Source organism: Podarcis bocagei (assembly GCF_964188305.1).
Source record: "Podarcis bocagei genome assembly, chromosome: 3".
Taxonomy (NCBI): domain Eukaryota; kingdom Metazoa; phylum Chordata; class Lepidosauria; order Squamata; family Lacertidae; genus Podarcis; species Podarcis bocagei.
In genome coordinates this window covers 92,344,775-92,364,888 of record NC_138127.1, presented here as the reverse complement: position 1 = coordinate 92,364,888, position 20,114 = coordinate 92,344,775, and the positions used below count along the sequence as shown (strand labels likewise).

The 20,114-nt window shown below is 44.0% G+C and overlaps 1 protein-coding gene across 1 annotated transcript; it reads right to left on the bottom strand.

The window, feature by feature from the left end:
• Window positions 1–42: 42 nt before the first annotated feature.
• Window positions 43–17,489, bottom strand: PEX6 (peroxisomal biogenesis factor 6). The gene is made up of 17 exons (XM_081188466.1): window positions 16,566–17,489; window positions 14,499–14,662; window positions 13,205–13,288; window positions 12,341–12,443; window positions 11,726–11,862; window positions 11,155–11,266; window positions 9,928–10,136; window positions 9,434–9,626; window positions 8,613–8,689; window positions 7,583–7,715; window positions 6,041–6,246; window positions 5,896–5,957; window positions 5,566–5,674; window positions 3,879–3,995; window positions 2,875–2,952; window positions 1,573–1,712; window positions 43–552 (listed from the first exon to the last, which is right to left on the bottom strand). Exons 1-17 carry the CDS (start codon window positions 17,472–17,474, stop codon window positions 419–421), a joined length of 2,967 nt encoding a protein of 988 aa, XP_081044592.1. The 5' UTR covers window positions 17,475–17,489; the 3' UTR covers window positions 43–418.
• Between the last annotated feature and the right edge of the window lie 2,625 nt (window positions 17,490–20,114).

Here is a 20,114-nt window from a genome sequence, read left to right as displayed (position 1 = left end):
AAAATCTTAGTTCATAAAAGGCACTAAAGAGCATTTACGTCATTCTGGCAAAGAAACAGGATTTTTATTTATCCATTCTTAGACACAGCCACTGCACCACCACCACCCAAATATTAGTATCCAAAGGTTTTCCACTGGGTGTTCAAGAAACCTGAACTTCTCATATATAAGCAAGGGTGCTGAGAACTCCTGAGGATTAGCTTGAGAGAGTTCTTACCCAGCTAATCAGCCAATAGTCTCAGTTCCATGCCTAGATCCCATTTTCAGTTTTTCTCACTCACCTGGCCATTGGAATCCACTGTTTTCACTTCTCCAGCAGAACAGACAACAACACATCAAAAATTTCTTCCAGATTCCATGGAATTATACAGTTCCAACCATATGTATCCCTTTCTTTCTGGTCCTGCTGGATCCTTAATCAAGCAGCAAATCTCTGCTGGATAAGTTTGTATCTAAGCAGTTCTGGTTCGGAAACAGACGGCTGCAGCCTTGTTGCAGCTTGTACAAAGTCCTCCATGGTTAGAGTTAGGTCTGAAGTCTCTGTGTCTAGCCCTGGAGAAAAAGAGCAAAATGGTTGCCAAAAAAGTTATTCATTTTAGACATGTCAGATGCTGCACACCCACAGACTGTTCCTGGGTATGCAAAATGGGGTGGGGAGCAGTGGAAAGATGCAAAAACTTCTACAAGTCTTTCAAGTGCAGAGAAACTTGGACAACTGTGAATAGTGCTCCAAATTGCAAAACTCTCCCTAAGAGTTTTCACAGTGCACTGATTCTTTGCACTGGACAACATCTCATTTCCACAACCTTTTACCAAACGACAGAATCCTAACAGCTGGATCAAGACCCACTTCTGCCAGTCTCTCATAGATATGCGTTTAACAGGTTCCCACCTCAAGCAAATTCAGTTCAGTCCAATCCAGATAGCACAATTAGACCCCCACAAGTAACTCAACCTATTTTCCAAAGAATGCCTCAAGAACAGCCCCAAGGGTGGCACAGGTAGCAGCAATACAGAAAATTCTGAGAGATGCATCACAGGGGAAATAATATATTCCACCCTCAGGTCTGAAATTACACTACAGCCTGTAAAAAGGAGATTTTCTATATATCATTCCCATAAAAGAAGCCCAAGAACAAAGGAATATTTTACCCTTCCAGAATGCCTGCTAATTCCTCTCAATTACACACACCCCTGTCTGCCAAGTGTCTCAGAGGCATTCATTTGGAGACTTGAGACCAATCCGATTTTCTACTCCACTATTTAGAACTGATCTTTGCTTATTAATATACAAGTCCAAACAGAAGGACGTAAAGCGGTAATAGTTTTGCCAAACACTTGATCAAATGTTTATTTAAAATATTTGTATTCTGCCTTTCTATTCCATCACTGGAGATGGATGGACACAGTAAAGAGTTCAGTTATCTTGTTCACTGAATTAGCTTCAAAGAAACAATGGCCCATGAAGAACATTTTTCTCTTTCCAGAACCTGTCCATCATCCTGTCTTAACTGCCTGCTGTGCATTTTTCTTAGTAGATTTGAATCTAGCTGAGCTATGCCAGTTCCTTACCTTCCTCTATCCACGCCACTTTTCTTTTGATAGCAGACATCATGGCATCTGAGCAGAGTGCATATATGTCTGCTCCCGTTAGCTGTACGGGACACTTGTCAAGGATACCAAGGAGACTGACGGAAGGATCCAGCTTAAACCTACCAAGGAAGAATATATCCAAGGCTTAGTATCAAAGAAAGATTGTTGTTAGACTGCAGCCCGTCTGAGAGCTGTGGACAGAAAGGAATAACCCTAAATCCCAGGTTCAAATGAGTGTGATCATAGAAATGTAGAGTTGGAAGGCACTCCGAGGATCATCTAGTTCAGGGTTTCCCAAACTCGGGTCTCTAGCTGTTTTTGGACTGCAACTCCCATCATCCCTAGCTAGCAGGACCAGTGGTCAGGGATAATGGGAACTGTAGTCCAAAAACAACCAGAGAGCCAAGTTTGGGAAATCCTGATCTAGTCTGACTCCCTGCAATTCAGGATCATGCAGCTGTCCCAAACGGGGATCAAACCTGCAACCTTAGCATTATCAGCACCATGCTCTAGCCAACTGAGCTATCCAGGCCTCATGCGGCAAACACCAAATGAGAATTATCGGTCTCACAATAGCACTCACCTTTCTTGGGAAGATTTGCAGCCAATTTAACATTCACAGCTTTCTAAGATCAGAAACTTCATAGTGCAAGGTTGTCTGCTCTAAAAGCGGCAAAAGGAGGTGCTGATGCAGTGGGCTAAGCTATCAAGCCCAAATCAGCAGAGGCTGTTAATCCAGTTTTAACCTATGCTGCAGTTCTGCTGCTTTCACCACTCCATAAAGAGTATAAGACAACCCTGCCGGATCAAGCCAAAGGCCCATCCCATTCTCACAATGGCCACCTAGATGCCTATGAAAAGCCTGCAGATCAGGACCTAAACACAGCATCTTTTAATTCCCAGCAACTGGAATGCAGAGGCATGATGCTTCCAACAGGGCGGGTAGAACATAGCCTTATCCTTCATGCATTTGTTACAGTAAATTGATTTGCTTAAAACGGGAAGCAATCAAATAAGCCTCATGCTCAAGAGCAGAAGGGAATGCACAAGGACAGCACTTATTCACAATTTTGCAGCCCGTGATGTGAAAGATCTTCTGAATGCAAACCAGCAAGTTGCAGTTGTACTTAGCTGCTTGTAGGAGTGGAGGTACCACTTTGCACAGACTTCTCTTCCCCTGCGGAGTGAAAAGCTATATACAAGGAATACTAAGGCCATGAAATATTGGGAATCACAGGGCTTTCGCTTTGTCACTACTTTTATTTTATGGTAGGCACTCACTTTCTGGTGATAGCATTTAGTACTTGCAGCTGAGAGTCTCGGTCTTCATTTATACCCACATAGACCAATTTATCAAATCTGCCAGGGAAACAGACAATAAAGAAACAAAGTGCAGTTGTCCAATATACATACATGCTATTCAGAAAACACACACAACCCCAAGAAGATCTGAGAGCAGACTTCTATTGTTAGGCTGTGGAGCTTTTAATTCAATATAGCAAACATTTTCCAAGTAGCTCCACTCACAGTGTGCAAAGAAATGAGAAGGAAAAAGTGCAACCTTCAAGAAAGCCCGCACCTGGCTCTGTGCATAACTGATACCTTCTACAATGAAGATGGGGGCTATTTTGACTAGGGCACCTGCCTAGGGCCCACAGGGGAAGTCTTATTCATTTTCCATAGAAGTTAAAGGGGCCCCTTTTGGTAGCCTGCCGTGTCCCATGATTTCCACCTGTTTTTAGAATGATGTTGGTACTTTAAAACATTAGTAAATTTTATTAAGTTGTCTGCCAAGACCTCCAGCAATTTTCAAGTGGTCTACGGGGGAAAAAACCTTTGAAAACTATTGCGCTAAATTAGAGCAAATGAATGCATCCAGCATCAAATAGGCAAGGAAGAAGCAACAAATTGTCTGTTATTTTGCGTGGAAAAGCACTTCAAGACCTCACTTTGGGCAGAGGATTTGTCTGCCAAAAATGTAACACAAACAGAACAGAAGGGACAGGCAACCTCTTAGTGCTTCACATCTTAACTTGCTTTCAAAGACTTGCAACAAGTGAGGGAGTGGGGAGTTAGGATACTACACTAATCTAACTTTGCCCTTGTCTCTACTGTAACTAAGTCATGGTGCACACAAATGAAGTAATCACATCTTTTGTTTCCCTGTCTATATTTTAGATTTTAAGAGCCAGAGATCTGTTATACCTGTTCTTTGTAAAGTGCCACGTATATACATGTGCTGTGTGTGTGTGTGTGTGTAAAACCAATAATAGTGAGAATCATACCTGCCTGGCCGGAGCAATGCTGAATCTAGAAGATCAGGTCTGTTTGTAGCTCCAATAACGAAGACATCTCGAGAAGAATGAAGTCCATCAAGTTCTGCTAGTAGCTGAGACACCACTCTACCAAGGGGAAAAAGAAGAGATTTTTAAATGCCACAAATCCTAGTGCAGCCATTGAGCAAGTCAACTCATTACTCCAAACAGTACATACACAAAGCACTGGTTCAGATAGGTATGACCAAGCTAAGCTCAAAAGTATTACTGTACTAGTTGCTATACACCACTGAGAGAAAAACTACTTGCCTTGAACGAAAACAGTTCTTAATAGACAAGGTAGGGCAAAGGGGATGTACAAGCAAGCCACTAACTTTGCAGAGTGAAGTAAGAATCAAAAATAGAACTTTTCTTCTCACAGCAAGAGCATCACGTCTTGGAAGATTGGCAAAATCCAATCTTCCTATATTTCTCTAGAACTGTAAGGTCCCGCTTCTCACAAGAGGCAGACATCGATTCTAAGAATCTTAAAGATTCACCCTGCTTTACAAATTTCTCATCTGACCAATGCCATATTCTTCTCGTTCAAGGACTGAGTTATATTCTGCTTCACGTGACAGAACAAACCAACATTTGGTTAGTGCTATAGCTGTACTGGATATTTTTATAATTTTGTGTTATATACTGCTTAACACCGTAGTCTCTAAGTGGTCTACAATAAGGTTGCAAAAGATATAAAAAGATAAAATCAGTTTAAATTAACCATTAAAAATAAGAAAACGTAAATGCAAGCAGATATAAAAAAGGTCTACACCAATTGCCGGAAGTTCATCTGGGAGGAAATCTATCTGATCTCAGCCGGGAGTGAGTTTTGACAGAAATGGGCCCACAATACTGAACACCTGGCAGGTATGAGCCATGCATCTAAGTCATGGGGACAGACTGGGCAGGGATAGAAGGAATCAGGTGGTGCTCATGGTATCGTAGGCACCAGTTGTGGCGGGCCTTCCATATGAATATAAAAACTTGGCCCAATGGCATAAGGGCAGCTAGTGCAAGCTTTGAAGCACCAAATGCCTAGGCAGGTATTAGGCATCAAATGCCCAGGGCAGTTGATACGCCTGTGAAGGCAGTTTTTAGCTGGGATCCAGAGATGAAGTCATATTTTGCTAGTGCTTTATATATATATAGAGAGAGAGAGAGAGAGAGAGAGAGAGAGAGAGAGAGAGACATTTTGTTGAAGTTAACCTTGGTTGCAGGATCTGCTTTTTGTTCTATTACATTAAAATACAAAAAGATTGCTGCATTAGCATTAGCGGCGACCTTGAATGCCTTGAATATCCCACATAGAAAGGTGGGATATTAAGATTTTCGATAAAATTTATTTTCACCCTTTCTATCTTCTAGAACTAAGCCCCAATGCAGAAAAAAATAGGATCATCAAAGCTAAGGTTCAGGGACCAAAGACAACCTGTGTGCCAACAGGGAGTGGGGCACCCCAGCCTTTATAGTGTTTATACATTTGACAGTGGGAGTCCAGGTTTTATGGAACACATCCAGATACCTCCGGCCTGCCTGGATCTTTATACCAAGCATGGATAAAGAAAAAATAAAATCAAGAGTTTGCACGGAGTTTGCCACAGCAGGATGCTTACGCTTCAGCATTCCTTAAGAGTAGCTGACAAGTGGCACTCACCGGTCCATTACACCACCGGAGTCTCCACTTCGCCCACGATTGGGTGCCAAGGAATCAAGTTCATCAAAAAAGATAATGCAGGGAGCAGCTGCCCTGGCTCTGGCAAACACTGATATGAGAGAGAGAGAGAGAGAAATTAATAGGTTCAAGTAGGTAGCCGTGTTGGTCTGAAGCAGTAGAAATATATTAAAAAATTAAAAAATTGTCTAGTAGCACCTTAGAAACCAACTCCTAAGTGTGCATGCACACTTCTTCAGAAATTAATGTGCATCTTGCAGAGTATGCTAAAACCACCAGCATACATAATGCATTCCTCTGCTCCACACCAACCTTCACGCACATTCTCCTCACTCTGCCCAACATACATGTTGATGAGCTCCGGGCCCTTCACACTGAGAAAGAGAAAAGACAGGGCTGGTTATTCCGAGCTCTGCGCCCCAAGGCTCCCCTTATCCCTTTCTGCCACAATGCCCACCTGAGGAAAGTCATGGTGCATTCAGTTGCCACAGCTTTTGCTAGCAACGTTTTCCCTGTTCCGGGAGGGCCATAGAGCAGAAGGCCAGAGCGACGAAGACCTAAAGATAGTAGCTCTGGGTGTTCCAGAGGAAGCTGAATGGTGTCCAAGATCTCCTTCTTCACTTCCTGGAGCCCACCAACATCTTGCCAGAAGACAGAAGGTATCTGCGGAGACAGGACAACCTTGCAACTCTTGCCAAGTCTACAACCCTATTTCATAAACCAAGACTTGCACTTTTTTCTTTTTACGGTGCTCTCAAGACACAATCCCATAAACCCTTTGAGACCACAACACTCCCCTCTGCGCCATCCAGCAACTGCCACCGCTCTCACAGCATCCTCCTCCTGCTCCAAGGGGCAAGTGAAGACTGGTCTCATCTGGAATCATCTATGTTGCACCCTTAACTGCACTTTAGCTACCTTTAGTAGCTCTTCTCCCTTACGTACTCACACCTTAATATCAAAAGGTGAAGCCCTGCTGCTTATTTCATGTATTGACAATGCATTATTAATTCATTTATATAACACCAAATCATAGGTAAAGGATGAAGAGGAAGAGGGAGGCTTACAGTTCTGATTGGAATTTTTCAAACAGTTTCTGGCTCATCAAGTTGCTACTTTACAACGGACTCAATCACAAAAAATAGATTTCAGTGTACATGGACCAATTGTCCTTGTCTATATCTGGAAACTGTTTATGTTCAAACTGTTGCATGTTCAAAGATCAAAAACACAGTAAGGTTCCAAGTCCACAGTGCAATTGTTGGCAGAGAGCTGCCTTTCCAGTGTTGTAGAATTAGATTTTCTCAGTTATGAGGGCTTGCAAGACTCATTTATGTTGCCCATTCATTAGCTCCAACAATATCAGAATGAAAAACGGGATTATGTGGATTTCCTTGAGCCTTAAAGTGGTTCAAGGTTGAATACCAATTAATGTGTTCCACAACCCCTGTCCGAAAAGGAAGCAGAAGATTCCTGTATTTTAATATAGTAAGATCTGCATGATTACACAGCTTTCCCCAGTTAATAGTACTATTACTAGTGGTAATGTTCCTTCCCAAGGACACCAACATTTTAGACACCATCTCTCTGGAATTTCCTACTGGGGGGCGACTCAATTTGGCCCTGCAATTGTTAGTGAAAGGAGAGAAGTTTTGGGTTTTTTACACTGGAAAATTTACAGATTACTACAAATTTATTTTGTCTAAGCTTTGATAAGCATTGCTCCCTCCCTACTTCTTTATAATGTTTTTAACATTTATGACTGGATATTCTATTGATTTTAAACTAATGTACACCCTCGATTGTGATTATGACTGAAATCTTATGAATAAAATTTGTGAAAGATCGCGTAAGCACTGAGCTATCTAGTTAGTATGGTTTAGTCATTGGAGCAAGACGCGATGATGACATTCTCCACTTAATTGTAGCAGAGAGTTGCATGAGAACTCAGAGGGTGGTTTGTGGGGGGTTTTAAAATCAAGCTTCTTATTAGTCATACCTTTGGAGCTCCTATTGCTTGCGAATGAGCATCATGCAGCTTATCCAGTGCAACACCAAAATCTTCTGCTAGAAGAGGGAAGCCTGCAGCACAAAAATCATGTTCTTCCTCCTCACTCAGTCCCCCCAGGAAGCTGGCAAAGTGGAAACAGAAACAGCAAACTGTTTTCTGCAATCTTGATAATAATAAAAAGTTAATTGGACCACAGGTCTCCAAATTACAGGGCTGAGCTGGGTGCTGATGTGCCAAAGATAGGTGCCCTCAATTTTGATCATTTGCAGGGCACACCAACCAGCTGCACCACAAAGGTGTTTGAGAACCCTGACAATCAGGTTCTGCTGTACTGCAGAAATGAAACAATCACTGAGAAATCAGGCACAAAGTCAAATGCGCATCTGAGCAGGATGTTATCGCTCTACACTATATTGCTCTCAGATGAGCTTTGATGACTAAGGCTCAATCAGGCCTTAAGAGCGAGAGCAAAGTAGCTTCATTTCCCCTTCACTGACATTGCCTTGCAGCCCAATCTGGCTGGCTCTGATACCATCAGGGATAGTATAGTGAAAAGGAATTAAGTTGCCCTATTTAAGCTGAGAAATTGCTCCAAAGCGACAGTAGGCGAAGGAACTATGGTTGGAAGCAGGGAAGAGAAACAGTGCAAAAACAGAAAAATAGAAGGTTCCTGTGGGGATTCTCTAGCCCAGCATACTTTCACCAAAAAGTCTTAAGAGTCACTAGGGCTCTATCAAATGCTGCCACAGTAAGTTTCCAAAGACAAATCTTTTCAGTCATTTTACTAAGCCACGACCCCATGGACACATGCAAACTGGAAAGGGTGGACTCTTTGTACTTGCTCCTTGTGCTATTCCCTCCTGACTCCTGGCACCTCAGGTCTTGAAGATCACAAACCGGCATGCCTCCCTTATCCCATCCACAGTTAGGAAACCTAAATCTCATCTTCCAAAGTGTATAAAACATTTGCAGCAATCACCTGAAGGCTTACAAATCACCAAAAAGTCTCCTCCAGTACCTTGAATTCTGGATCCTTGCACAGGCTGCACGGCTGCTGTGGGAAAGCAAAGTGCAGAAGTCTCCCAGAACGAAGCCCTGCAAACATGGAACAAGATGCTAGTAGTGGAGCAATTCCCAAGGCAAGCAGAGAAAGCATTCTGAAATAAGACCCCTTAAGGATAAGGATGAAGAGGTTTAATTCTCTATACAGAAAAATCTGGGGAAATCCTCCTGTACCCATTCCCTCAAGCTATGTGAGCACACCACTGAAGTAATGGAGAATGCTACTGCAGGCAAGTTTATATTGGTTTGCAAGGGCCTCCAAGCCCTCCTAGCGAAGGCAACCAAGATACCTATATTTGTGTAATACTGGCTATCCATAGGCCAGAACTCAACTCAACTCCAATAGCTACATGAGCTTGACCACATTCCCAGTTTACATACTGTAGATAATTCTTTTTGATAAGTCTTTTCCAGGGAATCTGACTTGGGGCCTAAAGTAGTGAGATCCAGCACTCTGTATTCCTATTTGGGTCATGCTGCTTGCATAAAAAAGAAGCAATTCCTGGGAAGGGCTGCAGCTCAGTGGCATAGCATGGCTTTGCATAAGAAGGTCCCAGGTTCAATCCCCAATGTCTCTAGCTAGGGCAGGGAGAGGCCCTGGTCTGGAACCATGGAGAGCTGCTGCCAGACAACACTGGGTTAAAAGGGACCAATGGCCTGGTTGTTCTTTCCTACTGCAAGGTGATCATTCAGCACTAGAAGAAATCACACACTGTGGCAACTAAGCTCCCCTTGTAACATCGACTAGGCTGTCCTGCCGTTTGGGATGCAACTCACCGCGCTTTGCCGGGCTAGCTTAGTCAGGCTCACTTCTTTTCCCAAAGGCAAGCCCTCTGTCAGCATGCTTAGAATGGCCTTCCTCTGCTCCTCAGATGGTGCTTCGATTTTCAGGTCATGAAGGAAAGCCGTCTGCAAGTCCGTAGGGACATTCCCAAGCCTGGTCGTTGTTCCTACTACCAGGACAGGATAACTAGTGAGAAAACACACAGATGAACCATGAATATATCAGCCAGGGTTGAGAACACAATGCTGGATCCAGCAGGGCTCTTCTTAAGTGCTTACGTGAAAATCACAGTTAGAATATAAAGAAGGCCCCACTCTATATTGATAATACACCGTGTGTTTTTTAGAGCAGTGATCCAAAATTTCAATATCACGCAGCCAGAGAAGAACTACTCAATTAACTGCTAGGTTGTAGAATCAGGCACACCATAGTGATAGCCATCCTTCAGAAACAAAACACCAGAAAATCCTAGTGTGACGATCCATACCTAGTACTTGCCTCTCTGTCCAGGAGAAGGTGCCGTAATGCAAGAATTACTCGGGAGTCCTCCCCAAGTCCATCACAATCTCTTCCCAGCAGCTCTATATCTTTCATTAGCAGGACACAAGGGCTATAGACCTCAGCCTGTGAGAACGCAGCATGCAGTTTTGCTTCTGTGGATCCACTGGTGTCACCACACAAACTAACACAATCCACCTACAGAAAGCCAGGGGACAAAGATATGTTGAGGACTGCATTGCAAAAATATTTGAAGAATACATGCAGGGGAAATGGCTGCAGATTCTGCTGATCTAGACTAGTTTATTCCTTGGACACATTTTTAAGCTACAACCATACAATAACCTCTTTTACAACTGTACATGCCCACCATTTTCCTGTAGACATCTTTAACAGGTGTGAGGATGGGAGAATTTTAGCAAGTGCAGACTATCCTATATGGGAAAGAAAAGCTGTATCAGGCTTCCTCCCATTTTACCACTTTCAGATTGTTGCTTTCTTATGATTGGTATATAACTTTCACGAAAATTAAAGACAAATACAATTTGGTGGCCTCTCAACTGATACAACCCAGCAGTTGAAGAACAATATTACAGATAGGGGTAATTTTAATTTTTTAAGGCTATAGAAACAGTGTCCTGTTGTTTTCCCTATGCTAAAGCAAGATTTCAAACAAATGGAATACTTGATTAAAAAAATGCCTTCATAGGGAAGAAAAAGCAGTGGAAGCAGCACAGAGCTACAGTGCGGTGTCATCAATTGGTGGATAAACATGTCCTGATCCTCTGGAGGTGGGAGTTTTGAGAGAAGACCCAGAAGTCCAAAACTGCCTCTTATTTCAGAGATGCATGCATTTAGAAAGAAGTATCCTTTATAAGGAAATTATAAAACCCCTATTATTCCTTGTAAGCACTCCCACCAGCAGAAGCACTCTGCATTCAGGTAAGATGCCCAAATTGGAAGGGGCAAGAGACAAATACAATTCACCCTCAGCTAAGAGGGAAAGAGGACAGATGTAGGGTGAAGAAGGAATATGCAATGCCAGAAGTTCTCTATGGAGAAACCACTTTTCTCCACTGTACCTGAGTGGCAATTTGGGGTCACAAAAGCAAAAAGAGAACATTGCTATTTGTAAGTAGCACTGCATTCTTTCAAGGCCATTTTCCAGATGTTCAATGACATTAAAAAAATCAAATGGAAGGCTCAGGCAAACTACCTTGAACAAATGGAGATTGAGGCGGCTACAGGCAGCTCTGACAGCTGTCAGTTTCCCCACACCACTGGGTCCTGAAAGAAGAATGCTTCCAGCTCCATTTAGTAGAGTCCCCCTAGAACACAAAAACCAGCAACTTCATTAATTAGTATTACAAAAGAAGAAAGCAAAAGAGGGAGTCTGCAGCACAACCACATAAACAAACGGGGAACCGGGCAGAGGGCCTTCTCAGTAGTGGCACCCTCCCTGTGGAACACCCTCCAGATGTCAAGAAGATAAAGAACTATACAACTTTTAGAAGACATCTGAAGGCAGCCTTGTATCAGGTCCCAAAGGTTCAATGAGAAATTGATTTCAGGCCCCACTCTCACAGGAGCACCTTGAATGAACAACACTTAAATGTGGCATGGTCCAGAACCAGAAAAATCCTATCACCCCATAACCAAAGTAATAATACTGAATTCCCAAAATCTATCAGTAAATGGCAACAGCTACATGCAGCACAGACCCAGTCCCCAAAGCTATCTGCAGCAATGTATTATGTGATAGAATTAGGTCGAGTCAGCTGACTTACCTACTGTGTAAGTGTGGCCCAAGAATATCACAAAGCTGTTTCACTATGTTGCAGAGTCCAGCAGGAGATAAACTATTCCAAAACCCATGAGCATTTTGAGACGGGAAAGATGGGACAGCACTGTTTGTTGAACCAACCTACAAAAAACGGGAAATGATAATTACCTGATATGAATATGTCTTCTCAAAGCACTCAAATACCCTTTAGAGCAGTGATGGCCAAACTTGGGCCTCCAGCTGTTTGGGACTACAACTCCCATCATCCCTAGTTAACAGGACCAATGGTCAGGGATTGTAGGAATTGTAGTCCCCAAAACAGCTGGAAGGCCAAGTTTGGCCATCACTGCTTTAGAGCAAAGGTAGCTGTTTAAATGACTGATCAGGTCCCTGGAAGTCCTACCACATTTTAATAGAAGAGAAATATTTTTTTCCTGTTTTGCAGCTAAGGAAAACAGGTGTTAAAAAGTTGGGATAAATGTGTTCCACTTCAACATTACATCTCTCTCTGAATTTTGTATGCAATGCCCTAACCATTATTTATATTTTTATTATACTCAAGAGCTCTGATGTCAGCACTAGAATATGCTATTTACCTAAAACACTTTTTAAACCTTACCAGAAATAAAGACGTGTTCTGAGTGTCGGCCAGGTACCCCAGGCTCTGCTCTTTTTCATCTGCTGTTACTATCTTTTTTACCTTGAAGTAGAGGTCTGGCCATCTGAATGAATGAATGAATAATAATAATAATAATAATAATAATAATAATAATAAATTTTATTTATACCCTGCCCTGTCTGAAGAGCAAACAGGCTAAAATTCCAGTACCAAATGCATTGGTTAAATGAGGAATCAATAGAAAATAACCGGAGTATTTATATGAAAAAATATACTTTGCAAAAGCACAAGCTTTAGGTAGTTCTATGGATTTTTTCCTCAATTGCTATTTTTCTCCAAAAACACCAGCATTTACCATTTTCTGAAATTAAAGAACAGCCCCTAACATCACAGGACTTCCTTAGGTATAAAGCCACAATCTGCAAGACTATAATACAGTGGTGCCTCGCAAGATGAAATTAATCCGTTCCGCAAGTCTCTTCGTCTTGCTTTTTTTCGTCTTGCGAAGCACGGCTATTAGCGGCTTCTAACGGCTTAGCAGCTATTAACGGCTTAGCGGCTTTAAGAAAAAGGAAACAAACTCGCAAGACGTTTCGTCTTGCGAAGCAAGCCCATAGGGAAATTCGTCTTGCGGAACGACTCAAAAAACAGAAAACTCTTTCGCCTTGCAAGTTTTTCGTCTTGCGGGGCACCACTGTAATGGTACCATCAATCCAGGGTAAACAAGCTTCTGATTTTCCAGGACAGCTCTCCCTAGGCATTTAACCCAAACCAATAGAGGCTACTTCAATCAGATTTTTTAGTAAGCAGACTGATAACTGCAAAATGGCAGATCAGTTAGCTTTAACAAAATGGAAAACATACCTAGAGAACTTATCTGAATTTCCTTCTAAGAACTCAGGATGCCCGACTGTTGGAATACACAGAATATCTTCCTCCTGGACTAGCCTGCAACAAAACAGTCATGGTGATACATGTGTTATCAAACTAAAGGAAGGGAGAAAAATCTGTGTGACAATGCAATAGTCTGAAAAGAAGCAAGGGAGGCCATCAGAAATATTTCAAATGTTTAATACCCTGCGGCAGACGGATATGTGGTCTAACTAGCAATTTTAATTTTTGTCATGAACAGAAAGTGCTAAATGAACTTGTATGCCTCAAAAACAGAGGCCTCTTCACTGTACTGCCAGCATTTGGTGTGAAAAAGGAATCACCAGATGGAGAAACCTTTCTGCACAAATGCAGTAATATATAACTTGCCTGTTAAAATCATATTTAAATCAATTTGTTACAAAGCATACAGAAAAAGTGAGGGGGAATGAAACATAGTGGGGGACTGTAAACTTAACATGGTATTTGTTACTTACATTATTTTTGTTTATAAAGACATCTATACTGCTTTTTAGGACAATTGTCTTACAAACCAATTCACATTAAAAAAACCAATCAGTAAAATATTACGGTAAAACTATAAAATCTCATTAGATTCAATGAATAAAGAAAACTACAATTAACATTGAAAAAATAGCTGATAATTTGGTCGAACATCACATTTCATTCTCCCAAGGCCATTCCTTTAAAGAGTGTGTCTATAAAGCATGTTTAAAAGAGATCAGGTTCTGAGCTTGCTTAATTTTCACTGGAAATATGTTCTATGAGTTACTTTGCATTAACCAGCTTTGAGTCCAGATCTTGGACCACAACTCTCAGCTGTGATTAGCACCACTGGCCACTGAATAAGAGAGGAAAGTTGAGGGGGTTGGACTAGATGACCCTCAGGATCCCTTCCAACTCTACAATTCTATGATTCTGTGAAATGACTGTGAAATGTACTTGGCATACAGACCCCACAAAGACAGGCTTAAGATCACAATGTTACTGCAAATGTTTTTAAGAGTTCTCTCAGCTGGCACAACCAATATATTTCACTGATTTAAGACAGATATTCTAAATATTTCCAGAATCAATACTTTACTTGTCCACTTATAATGTTTAAAATGCCTAAGCAAGCTTCTCAAATGTGGCACATGAGCAACAAGCCCATGTCCTGCTAATTGTGTGCTCATGCAGTAAATAAGAAGCACAGTAACAAGATTATCCCTTGATCTCATAACGAGGGATGCAGAGGTTAAGTTATTGTCTTTACTGAAACGCTAACCTGGGAGTTTGAAAGTGTTGGTAGAGAATTTGGTCATATACTCCTGTGATGCTGTAGGCTGGTGAGGACACAATCTCTATGTGTAGCTCCTTGGCAAAGGGTGGCACAGATAGCAAGGACCGACTTCCTTTTAACTCCTGCGCACCAGCAGCTTCCCCATATCTCTACGGAGGACAAACAACCCTATTCCATTTTAATTCCACTACACAAAATTAACAACTAAGAGATTAGGACAGAACAATCTTTTTTAACTACAGTAACGAGTCTGACCAAACTGCGGGAGGCAGTGGAAGACAGAAGTGCCTGGCGTGCTCTGGTCCATGGAGTCACGAAGAGTCGGACACGACTAAACGACTAAACAACAACAACAAACCTTTGAGTATCAGACCTAATTTTTTCCATCCCATAATTGGTTAGAGAAAACCAAATTTTCCAGTCACAAAGGTGTTTTAAACCTTTTAATTTCATTATTCCCACTTTAACATCATTGTTACAGTCTGTAATTGTTCCATTTCATTCCCTGCTAACTTCACTGCCTACATTTTCACCCTCTGCCTTACAAATATGAGTATCCATACCTGCCGGTTTCCTGATAATGCTTAATACATGTGATTAGTTTACTCCAGTCTAGGAAAGCTTATGCCACAATAAGTTTGTTAATTTTTTAAGGTGCCACACAGCAAGATTGCTTCTTTGACTAACTCAGTGGCAGATGTTTTCATTCATTCAGTACATATGTGTATGGAACAGGAGCTCCAATCTCTGTTGGTAATTCTGAATATACAACTAGGGGGTGGTAGTTTTTCCAAAAGCATTCCAGCCTGGAGTTAAGGGTGAAATTTTCAATGTATAAATCAAGTAAGAAAGGAATGACGTATCTGAAGGGGAAACACCATCTCTAAATGCAAGATAAAGCTCAATGAAGTTCATAAAAGTGGAAAGGAGATAAAGATGAGCGATTGTTATGCAATCCTGAATACAGAACTAACTTTACCCAAGCAGTCACACGCCTGTTACCTTTGGGTCTATACACTGGCATAATCACACAAGATTTTTAAAATTGTATACAGATAGAGATCCTCCCCATGCTGCACTTCAGAAGTTCCCAAACTTCCACTTTAGAGACTCTCAGTTCATCTCTAACTGTAGAATCAAAGTCCACCACAACATCTTCACAACAATCTTTGCATGCTGTCATGACAAACTCATGATCTTGCCTTTCACTTTTAATCCTCATTGCTGTTAACAACAGTGCTATAGCAAAGACCTGCAGCTTCCCTCAACCCACCCCAGTATTGAAGCTAAGACCCTACTGAGCCCTAACGAGCTTAAAAGTTAGCATGCTATGCATGAAGGAGTCTTTCTGCTAAGCCCATCTTTTACAATATAGGCTAGGTTCCACAGATAACTAAAGACTCTTCGCAGATGCTATAGACCTACACTACTGCTGTAATCCTGATGTGGCAACTACCTCTTCTTGCTCTATGGCATTTGACACAAAGGTACGCAGCCACACTTTTCCCTTATATAACTACAACTCTATTGCAGACAAGCCCCATCCTGCTACTAGTCCAATTTCCACATACCAAACAAGCCACACCAAAGGGCATAAGATAACTTTACCCTTGCGGGGGTGGCATTGGCCAGATTTACGGGCATTATTCTCCCTCCAAACAGGAGGTCTTGCATTCAGTTCCCAGATGTGTGAGGTGGGCATGCATTTGGTAAAAAGTCTGTAGCCGGTAGTTTTGCCTCCTGAAACATCTGGGAGTCGCACCCACCTGCTGGGTGACCTTGGGCTAGTCATACTTCTCTGAAGTCTCTCAGCCTCACTCACCTCACAGAGTGTTTATTGGGGGGGGGGGAGGAAAAGGAGATTGTTAGCCGCTTCGAGACTCCTGAAGGGGAGTGAAAGGCGGGATATCAAATCCAAACTCCTCCTCTTCTCAGTCCCAGCAGGAAGAACCGTGGTAATTGGAAAGCTGCCCTACATGGTGCGAGGCAGCTTCCCACGCTCAGCACCTGTTTTCCCAGCTGGGCGCCTCACTCCGCACAGGTGCAACCCACCTGGATTTTAAGGAGCGCGCCTTCCAGAGGGTCGCAGGACAGGTTGAAGGCCAAGGTGGCGGGGAGCAGCGCCCTCTCGTGCGGAAAGGCGTCCTCCTCGGCGGCTCGGCGTCGCCTGTCCTCGGCGAGGGAGAAGTACCACCGGGGGTCGAGGGCTCGCACGGTGGCCAAGTGGCGGGAGCCGCCTTCCGGCCTCGACACGGACACCCACTCCCCGTGGAAAAGGCCCAGGCTGCGCAGGCCGCCGCGGGTCACCCACAGGGTCTCGCCGGCCTCGCCTCCCCACAGGGCTGCGTGGCCCCGCTCCGCCTTCACCAGCCGCTCCCCGCCGTGCGCCCACGCAGACACCAGCGGCGGCGGCGGCTCCCCGCTCCGGTCCCGGCTCTCCCCGCCGCCGCCGCCGCCCCTCAGTTCAGTCACGGCCAAGCGGGTGCCGGCGCCCAGCAGCCCTTGCAGGGCCGGCCGGGCCTCCAGCACCAGCAGCCCCGAGCCCGGCAGCGTCTCCCCGCGCCGCACCAGGACGCTGGAGCCCGAGGCGGCGGCGGCGGCTCGCGGAGCCCGCCCCGCCCCCGCCGCCCCTAGCAACACCCAGCCTAGCAACGGCGGCCTCCTCACGGGCCAGACCCGCACGCGGCTCCCCGCCGCCAGGCCCAGCTGCCTCAGGAAGGCCCGGCCCAGCCACAGCTCCGGCTCCGAGGCCGCCGAGGCCTCCAGCAGCGCCGCGCACAGCAGCACCGGCTGCGCCTCAGACCCCGCCGGGCGGACGGCCAGCACCAGAGGACCGCCCGCCGAGGCCGCCGCCGCCACCGAGGCCCATGGCCCGTCGGCCGGGGCCACCAGCAGCCCCGCGGCCGCGGGCAGGTCCTGCGGGACGGCGTCGCCCAGGCTGCGCAGCACCGCCACCGCCATAGAGAGGCCCTCAGAGCGGCGGGGAGGAAGCTTCCCCGGAGGACCACAGAGAGAAGGCGCAGGAAGGAACGCCCCTTCAAGGGCACTTCCGGCCCGAGTTTGGAAAACGCCCAATGAGAAAGTAGACGTGCGGATAACTAGAGATACGAGCGGTTAGAGTGGCGCCGCTGGCAGGGGTGGGCTCACGGCGGACGTACAAGAGCGCTCTTCCCTTTCCGCGGTTTCCAGTAGCTGTCGCTCAGAAGCATTTCTGCCTCCCGACCTTGGAGGCAGAGCACAGACACCATGTAAATAAAAGGGGTTTAGGGGCCCTCGGGGTTCTTCCTAGGTCATGTCCTCTTCCTAAGCCACAGGTCCTGCTCTAGACCCTCCTCAAGTGGCTTTGTCTTCTTGGAAGGCATCCTTGAACCATGCTAATTCCTGTTTGCTTGCTTGGATGGGCAGAGAGGGCATGTAGAAACCTGAACCATGTGTGCTTGGAACGTGGCCCCTTGTAGAAAGGGGGAAACCCCATCCATTGAACTGCCCACTTTTGCTTCTGATCTTGCTCACCACTGGTGTGCAGCCTCCAGGAAGTTGCTCATCCAATAATGTGGCCCTTGGAATTAAAAGGGTCACCCCTTCGCTCAGTGTGGAAGAGAAAAGTGCATTCTATGCAACAAGAGCAAATTCTTGTTTAAGGTTTTTTGTTAAGAAGTCGATGGCTTTTCAGTAGCACTCGACCGGTATTTATAGATTAGTATTTACAGTGGGGAGCAGCACTTGGCATCTTCTTTCCAGAGTTTTATTTTTAATTTATAAATATTGTTATATATACTTAACTTGATCCTGTTTTAAATAATAATAGATTAAACTTACCACACACTCCACAACACCTCCTTCTCCAAATGTTTTCCCCGCAATTACACTGTAAGAGTTTCCTGCAGTTATTTAAAGAGCTGAGCTGGGGATAGGCAAACTAAAACAAACTCCTAGCAATAGTTGAATCAAACCTGAATCCCTGTGAAATGCTGCTGTTAATGGCAGAGAATACCGGTGAATTGTTTATGGAATCAGAACTGAATGCTTTTATTGTGTTTTGCAATGCGGCCTGATCCTGTACATAATTTCTCAGCGGTAAGCCCCTTATTTCAATGAGACATACAAGCATGTAAGTTACCATAGGACTGCAACCATAAAAGCCAATAATTGCCCTCTGTGCTCATTATTGCCCATCATTAATATCTAAAACCAGGTGCTGAATGTAACTGAAGCCTCATGTACTTGTATATCCAGGACTAAAAAGGAAAATATATGTGCAGTTTGAATCTGGCCAAAGAGAGCTCCAAGGGAGCTGCTGTTTCTTCTGTGGACTGTTGCTGCTTTAGAATTAGTAGAACCCACATGTGTTCCTACTTGCTGCCCATCTGATCAACCTAGGCAATTGTAAATAAATATATAGGGTTGGTTGTTGTGGGTTTTTTTAAACCTACAGGTTTTCTGTACTCCCTTTCCCAACAATAGACATTATTCTGTAAGGTTGTCCTGGAACTTCTTAGTCCTTGAGACAGTGGGAAGTATGAATAATTATGACAAAACCATTGTGTTGTGTAACTAAGCCTCGCCTCAAACTGCAAAAATCTGGGTTGAATCACCATCTCTCTGCTTAACCTGCCTCAGAGGGTTGCTTTAAGAATAAAACGAGAGAAGTGTATACAGCCTTAAGGTCCTCAAAGGATGTGCAGGGAACAAATCAATTGCTACCTCCCTTGCTTCAGATTTTCCCATGTTCAAGCACTTCCTTCTTTCTTCCTACTGTAACATGTACATTGTTTTGCTTTCCCCATTGTATTCCTTCTCTGTGCTGGGAGGGGGACAGAATCAGCAACCTTCCAGATACTGTTGAAATCCATATTTCATCATTGCACGTTAACATAGCCAACGGACAGGGATGATGGGGGTTGTAGTTCAACAGCATCTGGAGGGCCAGATGTTCCCCATCCCAGCCCCAGGCAAACTGAACAAAAGGTTGACACGTTTCTTATTAGAATGCCCGAGGCTAAAGCTGAGGATCCATCCAAGGAAATAAGGCCATTCAGGTGCAAGTATTTTTGGAAGGGCTGTGGACAGCAGCCAAAGCCATTTACACTCAGTTAAGGTATTCTGTGGCCTGCTGAGCTGTCTACATTGCTCTGTGTATCCATTCCCTTCAGTGCTCCATCTATTATTGCTCAGTACGTCGTGTCAAGTCTTGGCAAGAAGCAACATTTGCCACTTTGCTTCCCAAACATCATTATTTTAAATTGGAAGGGGAAGGAAAGCTAGAATACGTAGTGATGCCAAATTGAAGGAAATAAAGGAGGTGGAAATCTTCACAAAACAAAGCAGGACAAAAATAAAAGAGCAGATGTCTAACGGTCTGCCAGTGGGGGTTGGTCAAATATTGTGAAACTGGAAACTATCCAAAATGTCTAATTGAGGTCATTATGGAACCTACCACGCGGCAGTCCTTATTTCCATGGTAAGATTTTAGGTTGGCTTTTCTTCAGTATTGTCCAGAGTTCGTGTTGTTTTTCTATTTGTACTGGTTTAAATACTTAAAAGGGGGGAAAGAAATAGAAAGAAAACAACAACCCCAACTTGGAGCAAATTTCCAATAGA

Coding starts and splice junctions, on each gene's coding strand:
- PEX6 (XM_081188466.1), bottom strand. CDS start 17,474: ATGGCGGTGGCGGTGCTGCGCAGCCTGGGCGACGCCGTCCCGCAGGAC. Junction 14,663..16,565: donor GCGCGCTCCTTAAAATCCAG/GTGGGTTGCACC, acceptor TGTCCTCCGTAG/AGATATGGGGAAGCTGCTGG. Junction 3,996..5,565: donor TCCGGTGGTGTAATGGACCG/GTGAGTGCCACT, acceptor TCCCCTTGGTAG/AGTGGTGTCTCAGCTACTAG.